Raw genomic sequence first — 17,905 nt, forward strand, 5'->3', positions numbered from 1 at the left:
CGCATATTCCCTTAGGATATAAACGTAATGTGTTTACATATTTGCGAATGTTATATTGTATTTGATGCTTTTTCATATTTGAGACGTGATAACAAATGCATACGCAGTTCAGGGATTTCCAGGCGTCCATAACCTTTCAACAAGACTGCCAATAAGCTCGAGCCAAGTCCTCCTTCAAATGAACACCATGTACACAAGGCAGACCCCGGGGCAAGGGGTGGGGAAGCAGGGATGGGACCCAGATCAGATAAATGTAATAATGTGCGAATAGTATTGAGAGAGGTACACACCTTGTGACATAACAAGTTAATTAATCGATCCATCATATGTCCATCTTTACTCACGCTGGGGTGACAGTACTGGGATGACCTTGTGTAACGGCGGGTGGGATGGTCTGATTTATTTCCCAATTGAACACATTCACATAATAATCCTTTTTCTGTACACGGAAAGATGAATTTGTTTACGGGATGTTCGATCTTCTATCAAGTGAGTGATGTGGTTTAGTGATTAACGGCGTTTTGAAATGCTGGTTTGTTTCAGCAAATACGTTCCTTCGCCTTTCAACGTTTCAGTTTTTATATAACGGCGTGTCAGACTGACGTGGGAAGAAAGCCCATAGTGACGCAGGTATTGTGATACGTTAACCACTTCAGTGAAACCCACGAGCACGGCCATGGTGCCGACACACCTTGAAACATAGCGAGGGCGAATCTGGGATTCGAACCAACGATCATGGGTCTCTGGTACGTTATTTGGGACGCACCTCTGCAAGCGTAGCGAATTGCAGCGCCTTAGACAACAGGTCAATTTAATGATAAGATCTGAAACCATGTTGATCTTTATGTACAGTGTGAGTTTCACACAGTACGGGGACCTATACCGCTTTTATCGCTTGTGTGCACCCTCGACTGAGGTGAGGTGAAATGGCGTCTGTGTGTGTTAGTGTTAGAGTGTATTATTGTTAGTGTTAGTGTGTGTTAGTGTGTGCTAGTGTGTGCGTGTGGCTGCTTATACTAGCCCGGACTGATGCCGATTTAGAGTGCTAGCCCACTGAGATACCATGCCACAGTTTAACATGAATACCCAACTCAGACACAGTGTAGTGACGCCGAGCCGACCAGTCTTTGTTTTAGCGTCTAAAAGACGAGCGCCAGACAGGGTAATAACAAGTACTATCTTTGACGTCTTTTGGCCTGACGCGGCCGGGGATCGAACCCCGGACCTTACGTACTCCGGGCGGACTCTCTGACACTAGACCACGGAGGCGGTCGCACCCTTACTAAAAACACAATATTTGCGGGGCAGGGTAGTACATTTCGTATGTTACCATAGCATATGAAGTGTCTGTGTTGAACCGAGTCAGTGAGTGGGTCAATATGTCATAATTTATATAATGAGCAGTGTCTTATATGGTATCACTGTGACGAAACCCACGAGAACGGACGGTGCAAACAAACCAATCCAGGATTCGAACCAGATATCATCGAGTCCTGGCATGCTTAGGATTTGCAGCTCTGCACAACGAATTTCTGTATCCAAGCAAGTTTATTAACTGTTCCAGGGAAACCATCTAAGACTGGCATAGAAATATAATGAAAGACTGGCATAGAAATATATTGACGAAAATACATAATCATTCATACCTGTTTATGATATTAGGGCATTGAGATATAGTTCTCAATACCCCAGCCACAACCAACGACGTACTCGTATCTGGATTAGACAAAACCAATGACCAACAGTGTGATGACCTATGGCTGCACACTCACTAGTTCGGGTGTAAGCTATCGGCGGGCCATGAGGTGAACTCACGACCTTAACCCACAAACATAAACGTTATTGATCATAACTACACACAAAAAGAATTCACAAATGAAGACAAGGAAATGAATAAACGAATAAATATTTTCATGAATAACCAACCGACGTCTGCAACTTACATACTTACATTAGTTGTTGCTAGGAAAGTACGATGCAGCATTTTCGCGATTCTGGTACCGCGGCAAGTATAAACATGCACAGGAACCGGCAATGAAAACGCGTGTGTATGGCTTATCATTAATTTTTTATAAAAATAATATAGACATTTAGCAAATAAGTTTTATTTAAAGATGACTATACACATATTGTCACTTTTATAAGATGATTGCCGCGACCAACTTCAATCGTTTTTGGCAGAATGATAAGCATGAGAGTTGTTATTGTCCTAATTTCGATCAGCTTAGTGTCGTGATGGTGAACTGTCATTCATCATGTGTCCCCGTGCTAGTAGTAAACGGACACTTATTTCTGGATAACTTCCAAGTATTTAATCTCTTCTTTGTTTGATCTTATCCTTGATTGACTAGCAAATGTGTTCTTTGGTTTTCACCATTGCAATTGTTTAGAAGATATAGATTCCATGTCCCAGCTCTGAATTAAGAGATATGTCAACAGCGAAATTGAGAATAAAAGTCAAAATGTCCTTGTCATAATTCCAATGTAAAGAGGGAAACATTTGGGCACCAGACCTGATTAAAATACCAGAGTAGAAGCCCAGAAGGACCCGGCACCAATTGAACACTGTGTCAAGGAGATCATGTCCTTGTTATAAACAAAAACTGTCGATCAGCAGATAGCTGAATGATGTTTGAAAAGAAATGAACCTGAGTTTTAAAAAAGATATGTGTTGGTTAGTCAAAAACATGATGCACACCATGGATGTACGTCAAGATCCTTGGCTTATGTCCCTTTGACCTCATAAAAATCCAGTAATCTGGACTTGAAAGGATACAGATATGGTACAAATGAATTACATTTAAGTGCTCTACTTGAATTACAGTGTCATGTACAGCCAGTTTATCATCTGTGCCTGTGATCTCGGCGAACCATATATCTATGGAAATCATATAACTGTATTGGCCAACTAAAATGTTGGTAGTGTGCGGTCAGGCTCTGTGACTTGGTTCATTGCACATGTCATCCCGCCCTAATGGCAGGAATCAATGCTCATACTTTCAGTCACTGGCTTACCTGGTCCAGGCTCATTTATTTACATGGCTGCATGTTTATGCAGCTGGAATATTGGTGACTGCAGTGTTATGAAAGTCACTTATCAACTGTTGAATATAGCATCTTGAAAATATGCAACATCAAAGATTTATGTAATATGTAGCAGGACGTGGAGTCATCCCACAGATGACATCCTTACCTTGTCAGCTTGCTGATGGGGGTTAACCTCTTTGGTCATGTGATCAAGGCGTCCGACCTTGGATCAGAAGGTCCGTGGTTCGAATCCCATCACGGGACTCGGAAATTTTATGGCCGCTACAAGTGTAAAGCATCATTTATAATAGGTTTAAGTTGGTGAAAATCACCTTCACTTTTTTTGCATTTGAGAACATTATCTACTTTGTGTTGCAGGTGTGAAACTTTTAACACAATAATTGTAAATATTCATGATGCCATATGTAACTTAAGTTAAATGTACAGCATCATATATAATAATTTTGGCTGTTAACTTTTACTTTTGTTGCATTTAAGAGCATTATTTACTTTATGTTTCAGGTGTGAAATTTTCAACACAATAATTGCAACTGATCACATATGTGTTTCCAATTATCAGTGAAATGTGATAGGTATCCTATCTATACATAGTGTGATCAACTGTCAGTTAAAATTCTGATTTGCTAAACACAAACACAAGAAGTTTACTTGGGAGACCTGACAAGACATCCAAGCATGGCATCGGGGAGACTGGACTTGGATTCCAATGAGCTCAGTTTGATTGACTCTGGGATACAGGACATCCAAGATGTGCCCCTTCGTCCACATCTTGTGGTGCTAAACTTACACAGCAACTACATACAACAGATCCACAATCTCTCCCGATTACAGCAGCTGAGACATCTAGACTTGTCGTCCAATCAGATCACCAGGATAGAGGGTTTAGAAGGTCTTGTTTCTCTCAGGACTCTCAACCTCTCCTGCAACCTTATCGCAGAAGTCCATGGATTATCTCCCCTTAGGTAGGACACTATTTTATGCAATCTTATTTACCATTGCACAAACATAAACAGAGATTAATTACATATGCCTTTTTCACCAAGTATTCGAAAATTGTGGCCCAATTATTCGCTTTGTTTTTAGGTATTTGGTGAAGTATGATGGATTGTATTTGCATGTTGCGTGACGGAAATAAAGATAAAAAGTAATTTGTAACATTAATGACGTGAACTCTTATATGAAATCTTTTACTCGTCTAAGGAAACTCTGTTTTGAACTGGAATCTATACTTTCACATGAAGATTCGAATATTTTGGAAAATAACGAGTCCAGGTCGTTGGAGGGTCAATTACCCACCAAGATTTATTGAATGGTAAAAAATGATAAAAATACTGGTACGATTGGTTTCAATGCAGAATGTTTCTAAGTGTTTTGAACAGATGTGGGACATTTTGTTTTGATAAGCTAAAAAATAAAAACTGCTTCACTTATGTTTATTTTTATATTTACGTATACATGGCAAAAACAGCAAAATGATTAATGAGTAATAGACTTTATTATTTCTGGTACAATATATAGTTTCAGACTGAATTTCTTTGATGATTGCATTCTTATTCTTTGGGGGCGGTCAGGTAGCCTAGTGGTTAAAGCGTCACATTGAAGGCCTGGGGTTGATTCCCTACATGGGTACAATGTGTGAAGCCCATTTCTGGTGTCCCCCGTCATGATGTTGTTGAAATATTGCTAAATGTGGCGTAAAATCCAACTTACTCACTCATGTTCTTTTGAGTTATTTTGGGGGTCTTTTTAGATAGATCACAAGAGAAAATTTATGTTTAGATGGTTGCTATTTCCAGCTTGTTTTATGAGACAATCACACGTGATAATCTTAATCTCAGGCAGCTGACTTGACAAACATAGAATATATTTTGCAGAAGGAATTTGTTCAGGAATATGTGCTATCAATTTTTCTTTGTGATATCGTGATTATGTGATCGAAAATAATCAAATTTGGTAGTATCATGGATCAGAGCGTATTGACGACATATTCAGGTGAGGTATAGTGACGTGGCACTATTTTGTAAATATGTAAGTGTGAGAGTGTATGAGTTTATGCTGCTTTGTGAAATATTCCAGAAATATCACAGTGGAGGCACCAGAAAGGGCTTCATTATTGTTCCCTTGTTGGGAATTGAACCCAATCTCATTAAAATCAGATCTTAGTTCTCGCTTCCGCTAAACAAAGATCTGAGGACATCCAATTACGGGTCACGTCAGACCGACCTTGCGCGAACTTTGACCGACCAATGGAATGACCAATCAGAAGGCAGCTGTCTCGTGCTTTACGGCACTAATTTCAAATTGGCGACTATGCTTTGAAACATATTATGACAAATTCTCAATTACAAATGTGAAACCTGAACAAAAGAACATTCTGGAATGGCTAATAGATGGTCTAGATTGTATGGATACAGTTGTTAAACCCGTAACTATCGTTTGGAGTTAAAGTTTACGAGGCTGCATGATCAGAAATCACATTCGGACTCTCACTTTCATAATCTGGTAAGCGATGCTCTGATTGGTCGGATGAAAGGTCGTTCTGACGTGATGTCGTCTGATGTCCTCAGATGTTTGTTTAGCGGTAGCGAGAACTGAGGTCTGATTTGAATGAGATTGGAATCCAACCTGGGTCTTCAACGTGACCACTAAGCTACTCCATTGCACCTAAATATTTAAGATAATGATATTCTTTGCTTTTCGGTGCAGGTCTCTTGTCAAAATAAACTTGAGCTACAACCAGATAGGGAGTGTAGAAGGTTTCAGCCAACTCACCGGTCCCCAGTATAAGCTGTCTCACATTGAACTCCACGGCAACAAGCTGCGATCCCTGACACATGTAACACAGGCTCTGATTGGCTGCTTCAATCTCCGACACCTGGTGCTGTATCAGGATGGGTCAGGCAATCCAGTGTGTCATCAACCAGGTGAGGATGTGGTCATGCTATAAATGTCATGGAGCTCTCTTTATGGTTAAATGTAAAATGTTTGTTTGTTACAAAAATTTGTTTCATTGTTGACTCTTTAAATTTTATTGAAATGTTTACCAATCCTGACTCAAATCTGAAAGTTAAGTGTAAAAAGATAATTTGGCAAAATGCCAACCTTCATATCAATTTAAATTCAAAACTTCAATATTAATTTCCTGAGCTATAGGGAGACCAGATGTGAAGTCATGTGATATACAATGTGTCACTATTTCATGAAATGAGGATGTTGTTGGGTCTTCATGGTCACAAACAATACATTGGATTTGGCAAGACACTTATCAGTTGGACATTTCTGTGATTTTAGAAAATTTTGATAGAACATACTTCCATATCATTAAAATATAAAAATACCTCAGGACATTTTGGATAACAGTCAGTCAATGTCCAAGCCAATGAACTGATATGAAACAGTTCAATACACAGTATGTTCTGTTCAATGATAACCACGTTTTTCAAAATTGTAGGCAATATGAAAATAATGTGGCCAAAAATATGCTTTTGCATTTGATCTCTTCTAAATGAGATTGATAGAATGAAATAAAGCATGTACCGTATTCGACGTAATAAGCGCCCCGCTCTAATAAGCGCCCACGGCGATATTTGCTAATATATTGGCAAGTGAACAATCCCAATTAGCACCGCTTCCGATTGATCAATGTACCCAAGACTTATTTATTCGTGTATAATACGCACTCGTGTGTTACATGCACCCTTAATTGTGGGCAATTAAATTCTGGAAAAATATATCTGTCGTATATAAACAATTCAGGCCGTCAGCAAAAACCATGAAATTTAGCTTTCAACTCTGTTTTTTCCACCAAAATAATAGTCTGATAAGAGCCCCCTATATCTAATTTTGAGAGCGCCCTGGGCGCTTATTACGTCAAATACGGTATATTGAAAGAACCATGCTGCTGGGATAGTTCTTTGAAACTGTCAAAGAGTTACTTCCCATGCAATACAAATCTACTTTGGATTTTATTGTTCTGAAATGTGTTGCATTGTTGTCAAGAAGAATAAGATGAGTATTTTTATTGTAGATGCCTTTTGTGGTCTAGTTTGCACTTGACATTCATACAGATATTGCTAAAATAGTGTTCGAAACGGCATAGAAACCAAACACTCTCATATTGGTGTGGATATTTTATTCATCCTGTCTTTTCTGAGTGCAATGCCATCTACACCAACAATGGAGTATCTGCGAAGGGATATTTTTGTTTTGTGTAGGTTTTCTTTTGTAAAAATTTAGATTTCTGAATTGTTTTACGTAAATGACATCTGATTGGTTCAAGGACGTAGCCATGCATCATTTAGTTTTGCCAGTCAAGGTTTGATCAAGGTTCACCTGATGAGACCTTATACAGAGTTAGTTTGGGGGCCAGAGAAGTGTCATATCAGAGTAAAACATCTGATTTTCAGGGGTAGATTTAACAACAAATTCATCTGTAGCCAGCTGGGCTTACTCCTTTTAAAAGTTACAGGCCCTTTTCCAAACTAACTGGCCCTTCTCCAGACTATCTGTCCCTTCTCCAAATTCACTGGCCCAAAATATAATGTTGGAGGCCACGACTGAGTTACCCAGGGAAGTCCAAACATTTTAGAACTCCACACCCCTAAAACGTCATTTTCTGCACTCTGAGTTTAAATCTTGGCTTCCTCATTTCGTGGCGATTTTATGAGCAATAAAAGATGTTGTTATTGTGCAGAACATTACAAAATGGCCGCCGGTTGTGTCATTCCACCAAGATGATCTTTGAGCCAACCATTCACAAGTCCTCATCCCCCCTAAATATGTTTTCATTGAAATTACCTGATTCACAAGCAGCGTCCAATTAAAAATTTAAACATACACAGAGAAGGGGGGAAATTTTGACTCGACAGGCGATCCACTTTCTGTTTCAGCAAGCCTTTGGTAAGTTTAAGTGGCCACAGGCCAGCAGTTAAATTGACCCCTGATTTTAATTAACGAGTGTGTAACTAACCCATGTGATTCAGGGTAAGACGAGGTCCACTGACTAATACATGTTTTGCATTGTCAGCCTCTTTGACTTGGGTCATTGTGTGGCATCATTGATTTCATTGATGAAACCCTTGATGACAAATTAAAAATGTAACTGTGACTTAGATTGAAACAATTTGTAAATGTTTATGATGATAAATAATTATTGGTTTGTATTTTGTGAACAGGATACCCGTCAGAGGTGTTCAGTGCACTCCCTCAGGTGAAATGTCTGGATGGCAAGGACAGAGTGGGACGTCCAGCAGACATGACTGAGGTTCTCAACGACATCCCTGGTAACTTTCATGCTAAACTATCACATATCCCACATTAGCCAAGACGGAACCAGTCTCTAGTCTATTTTTGTGTTTCCATGGACTGGAAGTTACTTGTTTTTGATGCTCTACCTCATACTGGACCTCATCCTGTACCTCATACCGTACCTCATACTGGACCTCATACTGTACCTCATACTGGACCTCATCCTGTACCTCATACCGTACCTCATACTGGACCTCATACTGTACCTCATACTGTACCTCATACTGGACCTCATCCTGTACCTCATACTGTACCTCATACTGGACCTCATCCTGTACCTCATACCGTACCTCATACTGTACCTCATACCGTACCTCATACTGGACCTCATACTGTACCTCATACCGTACCTCATACTGGACCTCATACTGTACCTCATCCTGTACCTCATACTGGACCTCATCCTGTACCTCATACCGTACCTCATACTGGACCTCATACCGTACCTCATACTGGACCTCATACTGTACCTCATACCGTACCTCATACTGGACCTCATACTGTACATCATACCGTACCTCATACCGTACCTCATCCTGTACCTCATACCGTACCTCATACTGGACCTCATACTGTACCTCATACTGGACCTCATACTGTACCTCATACTGTACCTCATACCTAACCTCATCCTGTACCTCATACTTTACCTCATACTGGACCTCATCCTGTACCTCATACCGTACCTCATACCGTACCTCATACCGTACCTCATACCGTACCTCATACTGTACCTCATACCGTACCTCGTATCGGACCTTATACTGGACCTCATACTGTACCTCATCCTGTACCTCATCCTGTACCACATGCTGTACCTTATACTGTACCTCATACTGTACCTCATCCTGTACCTCATACCGTACCTCATACCGTACCTCATACCGTACCTCATGCCGTACCTCATGCTGTACCTCATACCGTACTTCATACCGTACCTCGTATCGTACCTCATACCGTACCTCATACCGTACCTCATCAGTACCTCATACCGTACCTCGTATCGTACCTCATACCGTACCTCATAACTACCTCATACCGTACCTCGTATCGTACCTCATACCATACCTCATACCGTACCTCATACCGTACCTCATACCGTACCTCATACCGTACCTCGTATCGTACCTCATACCGTACCTCATACCGTACCTCATACTGTACCTCATACTGTACCTCATACTGTACCTCATACTGTACCTCATACTCTACTCAATGGTTTCAGGCTTAGAAGACTACATGGAGTATCTGATTTCTTCAAGTAGCTCTGTAAGTATCTTCTGTCCCTGAATATATAAACTGATAACCAAAGCTTAAGCAAAGCAAGGGGGCATGGGTGCCCCAGTCGCCTAAGGTGCCGAAATCTGCTGTGCAGAGTTGCATGTGTTTGTTATTTTTTATTTTTTTGAAGATTGTTCCTCTGTCATTACCAATTTTTAAAAGAACCGATCAGACATAATATTTCTGTAATACCTCTGTGGAATGACAATGCTCAAATATTTATTATTCTCCTGTCTTCAAGGAATTACAATGCTCAAATATTTATTATTCTCCTGTCTTCCAGGAATCAAAATTCTCACATATTTATTATTCTCCTGTCTTCCAGGAATCACTATTCTCACATGTTTGTTATTCTCCTCTGTTCCATGATTTCACTTCTTTCACATAGAACTGTTAATGTTATACCCTTGTGTTTTAGGATCCACAACTAGCTGATGTTATCACACCTAAAATTGACCAGGCACTCACAGCATTCAGACAGCGCCACCTGGTGTCGGGAGAGATTAGCACAACTGTCTCATCAACTGACATAGAACAGAGCCCTGTAGGTGTCAAGGTTTGTGGCAATCTTTAAATTAAATAATTGGCATTGTCTTGGCAGATGATGTAGAGCTGTTTTTGAGCCATGTGGTAAAGTTATTGGGTAATGCTTAAAGGGAAAATACTCTTGAGAGCTTGGGACAAGTGTGTTTTGGTTTGGTCCGTTGTAAAGTAGCGCTGAGATCTTTTTGTGGAATTGTCTCATTTTATGAAAGCACCAGGTGGTATGTAACTTTTTGCAACAAAACTTTTGCAACTCACACTGTGTGGTCCCTGTTCATTGTAACACTAGATGGTATGTGTCATTATGCAAGATATATATGCAATAGGTGGTATGTGCCCTTGTTCAGTGTAACACCAGGTTGTATGTATCCTTGTTCAGTGTAACACCAGATGATACGTGCCCTTGTTCAGTGTAACACCAGGTGGTATGTGTCCTTGTTCAGTGTAACACCAGGTTGTATATGTCCTTGTTCAGTGTAACAGCAGGTAGCATGTGTCCTTGTTCAGTGTTACACCAGGTTGTATATGTGACCTTGTTCAGTGTAACACCAGGTTGTATATGTCCTTGTTCAGTGTAACACATGGTGATATGTGACCTTGTTCAGTGTAACACCAAGTTGTATGTGTCCTTGTTCAGTGTAACACCAGGTGATACGTGCCCTTGTTCAGTGTACACCAGGTGATATGTGACCTTGTTCAGTGTAACACCAGGTTGTATGTGCCCTTGTTCAGTGTAACACCAGGTGATATGTGCCCTTGTTCAGTGTAACACCAGGTTGTATGTGTCCTTGTTCAGTGTAACACCAGGTGATACGTGCCCTTGTTCAGTGTAACACCAGGTGATATGTGCCCTTGTTCAGTGTAACACCAGGTGATATGTGACCTTGTTCAGTGTAACACCAGGTTGTATGTGCCCTTGTTCAGTGTAACACCAGGTGATATGTGCCCTTGTTCAGTGTAACACCAGGTTGTATGTGTCCTTGTTCAGTGTAACACCAGGTGATACGTGCCCTTGTTCAGTGTAACACCAGGTGATATGTGCCCTTGTTCAGTGTAACACCAGGTGATACGTGCCCTTGTTCAGTGTAACACCAGGTGGTATGTGCCCTTGTTCAGTGTAACACCAGGTAGTATGTGCCCTTGTTCAGTGTAACACCAGGTTGTATATGTCCTTGTTCGGTGTAACAGCAGGTAGCATGTGTCCTTGTTCAGTGTAACACATGGTGATACCTTATATGTGAGGTTGAGATGTATACTCCCCAGGGAGTTGAGAATGATGAGTGGAATGTGAACAGATCAACTGGTTTTGGAACAAATAAAACCCCATTTGAGCAGATACTAGTACCTGGAGACCTGCAGTATTTAAATGTATAATATGATAATAATGTGTTACCGTTCAATGTTACACCAGGTGGTATGTTCCCTTGTGCAAAATAAACATTCAAGGTGGCTTGTGGCCAAGTACAATATAACACCAGGCAGTTTGTGTCTTTTGTGCAATGACAGCAATACGATTGGATCTCGTTCTGTAGTCCTTGCAAAACCTGCCAAATATTTAAGGTATCATAAGGGCTCGTAGAAGTTTGCCAGATTTTGCAACATGTTATCATAATGAGGACTAGTGGACTTAAAGGGTTAGTTTCACCAAATTAAGCCATGCAAATAACAAGGATATAACTTTCATTCTGCTCACTCACTACTCTATAGGGTATATTCAATTACTTACCCATGAATATTGCTGAGTGCGGCGTTAAACAACAAACCAACCAACCAACTTACCGATGAAGATCTGGGTTAAAACTGGTCTTCAGCAACCCATGCTTGTGAACAGAGATGACTAACAGGACTTTCTGACTTGGTTGATGCATGTCCTCATATCCAAATTGCGTAGATTGATGCTCATGATGTCAATCACTGGACAGTGGATTGTAAATAATCGAACCTCGACCACAAGGTCCAGATTCGATTTTTTACCAACCACCGTCATGAGGTGAAATGTTGCTTTGTGAGGCATGAAACAACAAACAAACAAACCAAACACACAACAGTTGCCCTTGAATTGTTTGATAAATGCTTGATTGTTACAGTTTCTGCTGTTAATACCATTTGAGAACAAGATTCACCACCTGTGATAATCCAGGGTAGAATAGGTCTTCAGCAATCCATGCTTGTCGTAAGAGACGTAAAGGGATCGGGTGGTCTGGATTACTGACTTGGTTGATGCATGTCATCATATCCCAATTGCATGGTTCGATGCTCATGATGTCAATCACTGGATTGTCTAGTCCAGACTCGATTATTTACAGACCGCTGTCATATAGCTGGAATATTGAGGCATTAAACAACAAACAAACAGAAAACAAGATTCACATTCTGTGATCATGCAGTTCTAGTGATGCGGATGCCCTTGTGTGTTGTACAGGAAGGTACCTGGGACCAGGAGTCTCGGCTCCAGCAGCTCGAGGGACAACTTGCTCAGCTCCTCCACAAACAACAGGTGAGGAACACTTCATGTGTTGTTTGTTGTTCCATGTTCAGGGATTTATCTAGGGTCCAAACTATGTGCCCCTGGCAGGCCTATTGAGAAAAAATTAGTATTTTCTTTGGATACATGTATTATCCATACATGTATTATGAATATATGGTTAGGAAATTTTGTTGGGAAACAGATTACAAACATAAGTCTATATATATTTATGAACACTTTTTATAACCAGATAGTTTGATAACAGGATTAAATGGGTTAATTCAGTTTTTTTTAATGGAAAAAAGTAAGCACTATACTCTAGAAAATATGGTATGTGTTATCAAAGTGAGCGTGTTTTTTAATTTTTTAAATTTTATTCATACATGCACACCAACAGTATCTGTCAAATATGAGGTGGGCGTGACCAAAATATAAATGCCAATTGGCCAAAAAAATATTCTGCATCCCTGGTTTAGTGTTGTATTTTAAAACTGCATTCAAGGCATTAATGTAAAACCAAGCATTAATACCTCTTCCTCTTTATTGTCCTATCATCGGTGAATATCAAGTCACCTCCACAAAGTCAGAAATTTACATGTAACTGTAATCATGATAATAGCATGAATTGGGAAATATTTGATTCCAATCTGGGAATTTTTGCAGACAATTGCTGCACATATGAGGCCACATATCGGTCTCTGAGCAGGTCCTTTTAAATCCCTGATGTGTCTGAAGTTTGTTTTATTCATGAGTCTTGCTTCTTTTAAACCATAGGTTATCTGTACATAGATTGTACGAGGGAGTGGGTCTGAACATGGATCATCATGGATGTTCTGAACATGGAAATCATAATTTTTATCAATTGCTGTTCTTAAACACTTCTGCCTTGTGGGGAATCCATTCAGAATTCAGGATGTTAATATAGTCATGTTCAGTTAATCCGACATCGTTGGATATACGAAATTAAGTAGTATCAACGTTCATAATGGAAAATCGGACAACCACACGATAGATAATGACACATTTAGGTTGTAATAAAAAAATTAAAAAGGAAATATTCATACTGTTATGTTATAGTGTTAGTGGAATGTGTTTTCTAATCATTGAACAACCTTGAACAACTTAACACAGGGCATTCCAAACTACTGTTATGGGCCGTTTGACTGATTCAAAATACTTTTGAAAGCATAGTCTGGAATGGAAGTGACCAGTTTAAAACTAGTGCCGCAAAGCTCAAGAAGTCTGCTTTAATATTGGCTAATGTCGACTTCCAGTTAGCCTTTTGATTTTTCGGTTCATTTTGGAAAGGTCATTCTGAATTGACCTGTCACTGGATGTCCTCACCCGAAGCAAGAACTTAGGTCGGATTTTTATGAGATTGAGGTAATCTAGATTAGTGATTAATCCTGTTTTGCTTATTTAAGTGATTATTTCTATTTTGTTTAGCAAGTTTCGCTTCAGCCATTGTAATATGCAGGTACTAGTTGCCTCTTTTCGCATCAAAACAGAGGGGTGTGTACTTGCGGGGAGATGACAATGGAGTACGCTGATCACTGTCGGTTTAACAAGACTCTTAATGAATGATTTCAGCAATTCCCCATCATCAGTGATGGATAAAGCCGATAGTCGGATTAACGAGTGTCAGATTAACGAGACTTGACTGTATATGCTGCTTAAAAGAGGTTAAAGTATTTCGATTCTCAAAGAAAAGGAGGAGGAAAACTTTCCAAGTACAACTGCTTATTATCTAGCTCATGGTTAAATGACAATTTTCCAAGTTTGAAGATGATCAATAAAGTAGTCTTCTTGTCAGCACACTTAAGTTCCAAAAATTATTAAATGTCAACGCCAGAGAACAAGCAGACTTGATCATCTGCCAAAACAAACACCAATGGGTATTAAAGGCAAAACAGTGATGAAAATGTTTGAACAAATCAAAGACACCTAAACCTTTTTGTGAGTTCCATGTGGTTCACCATGTAGATAAAAAGTATATTAATGAATCACTCTGTGTTATAATCATAACCACAAGGTATGTTTGTCACAGAAAAGTAACTTTAGGTATGCCTTTATGTTACCATGGAACTTATTTGAAACATGCATTACAATTTTAGAGTTCAAGATATGATGAACCCGAGTCCTCAGTGCCTCATGCGGTTTGTGAGATCCAACTGGGGGTTGGGTGGTTAGGTTATGTACCCTGATGGATAGGGGCATTGATCATGGTGTCAACCCAGCGTCATCTATTTGCATTGGCAAATGGATTTGTTGCATAATACTTGTGATTAACTGCAACCTACTGTGTTTTTAATGACCTGAAATTACCAGTATTATGCCTAGTATTATCAAGTATTTGTGGGAATCTCATTTTTTCTGTCCCCCACAATTCAACTGTACCATTTGCTTGTTCACTCACTCACTCACTCACTCACTCACTCACTCACTCACTCACTCACTCACTCACTCACTCACTCACTCACTCACTCACTCACTCACTCACTCACTCACTCACTCACTGATAGACGTATTGGTCATCAGGTATTTCACATGTCATCAACAGTATTAATACAACAGAGTCAGTATTTACCACAAAACTCTAGATTGTGCTTGCTATAATATCCTGACATAAATACAATTGCCTGGCTGTCTACTATGTTTTCAGCACAGAGCGCAACAGACGTATCAATGGTGTATTTGGTATCTATAAACAGCTTGTATTATATACTTGAAATGTGTGCACCCTTATCGATATAGCTCAGGCGTGACATCATCTCATTACCATAATCTCAAACGTCTTATTGAATCATGATAATAACTTGATATATTTCCTTATTATATCGGAACAGATTGATGCTATTTGATCTTTTTCACTTCAAGCTAAATATTAATTAATGTAATTCTAAGATGTGATGCCAGACTCATGTGTAGCTGTCTATTTTCATCCCGGAGATGATACGACGTCAAGCTTTGAAGTACACCTACATGATCGGTGTGACGTATGAATCCTCACAGATTCTATTGAGTGTAAATAGACGTTACCTGATCAAATGGTTTTGCTGGTGTATCGGGTGCTTGATGCAGGTATTGGTCTGTTTGGCTGTCATGTCTGATGACATGTGTCTGGGGGAGGTGGGCACGGAAAGAGCTGTTAATATCAGTTGACAAATTGGTGATTGAGGCCCCAGGTCTGATGCAATTGTCAATAATAATTCCCAAATTGGTATGAAATCTTGCAAAGCCACGTCATTCTGATCAATGTTATGACTTTTGTAGAGGTGAATTGCAGTTCACTGACAACAGAACCAAGACATCAGAAGAGGTTTTAATGATTGGGTTGGTTAGGGAAGGTGAGGGGAAGGAATGTTTTAATGTTAAGTTTTACATTTTTGCATTGGATATATTATTAAAATACACCTGAATTTTAGAAAATAAGAAAGTCTCAATTTTTAAGAAGATTGTTTTTTTCCTGTTTTATCTGCCAAGGGTGCAAAGTGAGGAACCTAGATAAATCCTGATGTGTAATGATGCATGTGGAGAGTGGAAGGGATGGATTTGGTAATGATAGAGTTGGTTAGGGAAGGGAAAAGAATGGATAGTTATATGGTTGTATGGGGAAGGGGAAGGATGTACTGGGTAATGATAGGGTTGGTTAAGGGAAGGAGTGGGGAAGGAATGGATTGGGTAATGGTGGATAGAGTTGGTGGGGGAAGGTGAGGTGAAGGGATGGATTGGGTAATGGTGGATAGAGTTGGTGGGGGAAGGTGAGGTGAAGGGATGAATTGGGTAATGATAGGGTTGGTTAGGTAAGGTGAGGTGAAGGGATGGATTAGGTAATGATAGGGTTGGTTAGGGAAGGTGAGGTGAAGGGACGGATTGGGTAATGGTGGATAGAGTTGGTGGGGGAAGGTGAGGTGAAGGGACGGATTGGGTAATGATAGGGTTGGTTAGGGAAGGTGAGGTGAAGGGACGGATTGGGTAATGATAGGTTTGGTTAGGGGAGGTGAGGTGAAGGGAGGGATTGGGTCATGATAGGGTTGGTTAGGGAAGGTGAGGTGAAGGGATGGATTGGGTAATGGTGGATAGAGTTGGTGGGGGAAGGTGAGGTGAAGGGACGGATTGGGTAATGATAGGGTTGGTTAGGGGAGGTGAGGTGAAGGGAGGGATTGGGTCATGATAGGGTTGGTTAGGGAAGGTGAGGTGAAGGGATGGATTGGGTAATGGTGGATAGAGTTGGTGGGGGAAGGTGAGGTGAAGGGATGGATTGGGTAATGGTGGATAGAGTTAGTGGGGGAAGGTGAGGTGAAGGGAGGGATTGGGTAATGGTGGATAGAGTTGGTGGGGGAAGGTGAGGTGAAGGGATGAATTGGGTTAATGATAGGGTTGGTTAGGTAAGTTGAGGTGAAGGGACGGATTGGGTAATGATAGGGTTGGTTAGGGAAGGTGAGGTGAAGGGATGGATTGGGTAATGATAGGGTTGGTTAGTTTGCTAATTGTGGAACCTAGATAAATCCTGATGTGTAATGATGCATGTGGGGAGGGGAAGGGTGGCATGGTCAGTATGCTTATTTGCACTCCACTGTCTGTGGATCAAACGCAGTATTCATTTGTATCCAGTGCTCTTGTAGAAATACAGTATTGGGTTGTTTGGGATTGGATAGGGATGGTTGGATCGGGTAGGCATAGTATGGGTGTGGTAACAATAGGGTTGGTTAAGGAAGGTGAGGAAAAAATAGAGGGTAATGATAGGGTTGGATGGGGAAGAGGACATGAAGGGATGGATTCGGTAACAAATAGTTGCAATGGTTAGGGAAGGAGTGTGATGAGAATAGGTTTGGTTAGGGAAGGTGAAGTGAAGGGACGGATTGGGTAATGATAGCGTTGGTTGGGGCAGGTGAGGTGAAGGGATGGATTGGGTAATGATAGATAGGGTTGGTTAGGGAAGGTGAGGTGAAGGGATGGATTGGGTAAAGATAAGGTTGTTTTTGGAAGGTGAGGTGAAGGGATGGATTGGGTAATGGTGGATAGAGTTGGTGGGGGAAGGTGAGGTGAAAGGACGGATTGGGTAATGATAATTGGTTAGGGAAGGTGCATCTTCCCGAGGCAAGAGAGTTAACTGGCTATAAAAGTCCAGTTTTCACCCTTGCCGAACTAGGCTGGTATTATGGAGTTACATTTTGGCTGGACTAACGAGTCTATGCATAGACCAATCAAAATCGCGCACCAAAATCGAATTCCGGTTCGTAAACTGTCGTGCAGATT

At 40.5% G+C, this 17,905-nt stretch overlaps 1 protein-coding gene across 2 annotated transcripts in view; it reads left to right on the forward strand.

The window, feature by feature from the left end:
• Positions 1 to 1,967: 1,967 nt before the first annotated feature.
• Positions 1,968 to 17,905, forward strand: part of LOC124112213 (leucine-rich repeat and coiled-coil domain-containing protein 1-like) — a 573,474-nt gene continuing 557,536 nt past the window's right edge. The window contains exons 1-7 of one of the 2 annotated variants that reach the window (XM_048398967.1): positions 1,968 to 2,048; positions 3,550 to 4,010; positions 5,755 to 5,972; positions 8,223 to 8,330; positions 9,581 to 9,624; positions 10,055 to 10,192; positions 12,602 to 12,676. In XM_048398967.1, the coding sequence (XP_048254924.1) occupies positions 3,724 to 4,010; positions 5,755 to 5,972; positions 8,223 to 8,330; positions 9,581 to 9,624; positions 10,055 to 10,192; positions 12,602 to 12,676 (870 nt within the window). In that variant the 5' untranslated portion in view covers positions 1,968 to 2,048; positions 3,550 to 3,723. The remainder of the gene's footprint in view (positions 2,049 to 3,549; positions 4,011 to 5,754; positions 5,973 to 8,222; positions 8,331 to 9,580; positions 9,625 to 10,054; positions 10,193 to 12,601; positions 12,677 to 17,905) is intronic. The other variant, XM_048398966.1, reaches the window with a different exon arrangement.

Source organism: Haliotis rufescens, unplaced genomic scaffold (genome assembly GCF_023055435.1).
Source record: "Haliotis rufescens isolate VD_foot unplaced genomic scaffold, xgHalRufe1.0.p SCAF_19, whole genome shotgun sequence".
Taxonomy (NCBI): Eukaryota; Metazoa; Mollusca; class Gastropoda; order Lepetellida; family Haliotidae; genus Haliotis; species Haliotis rufescens.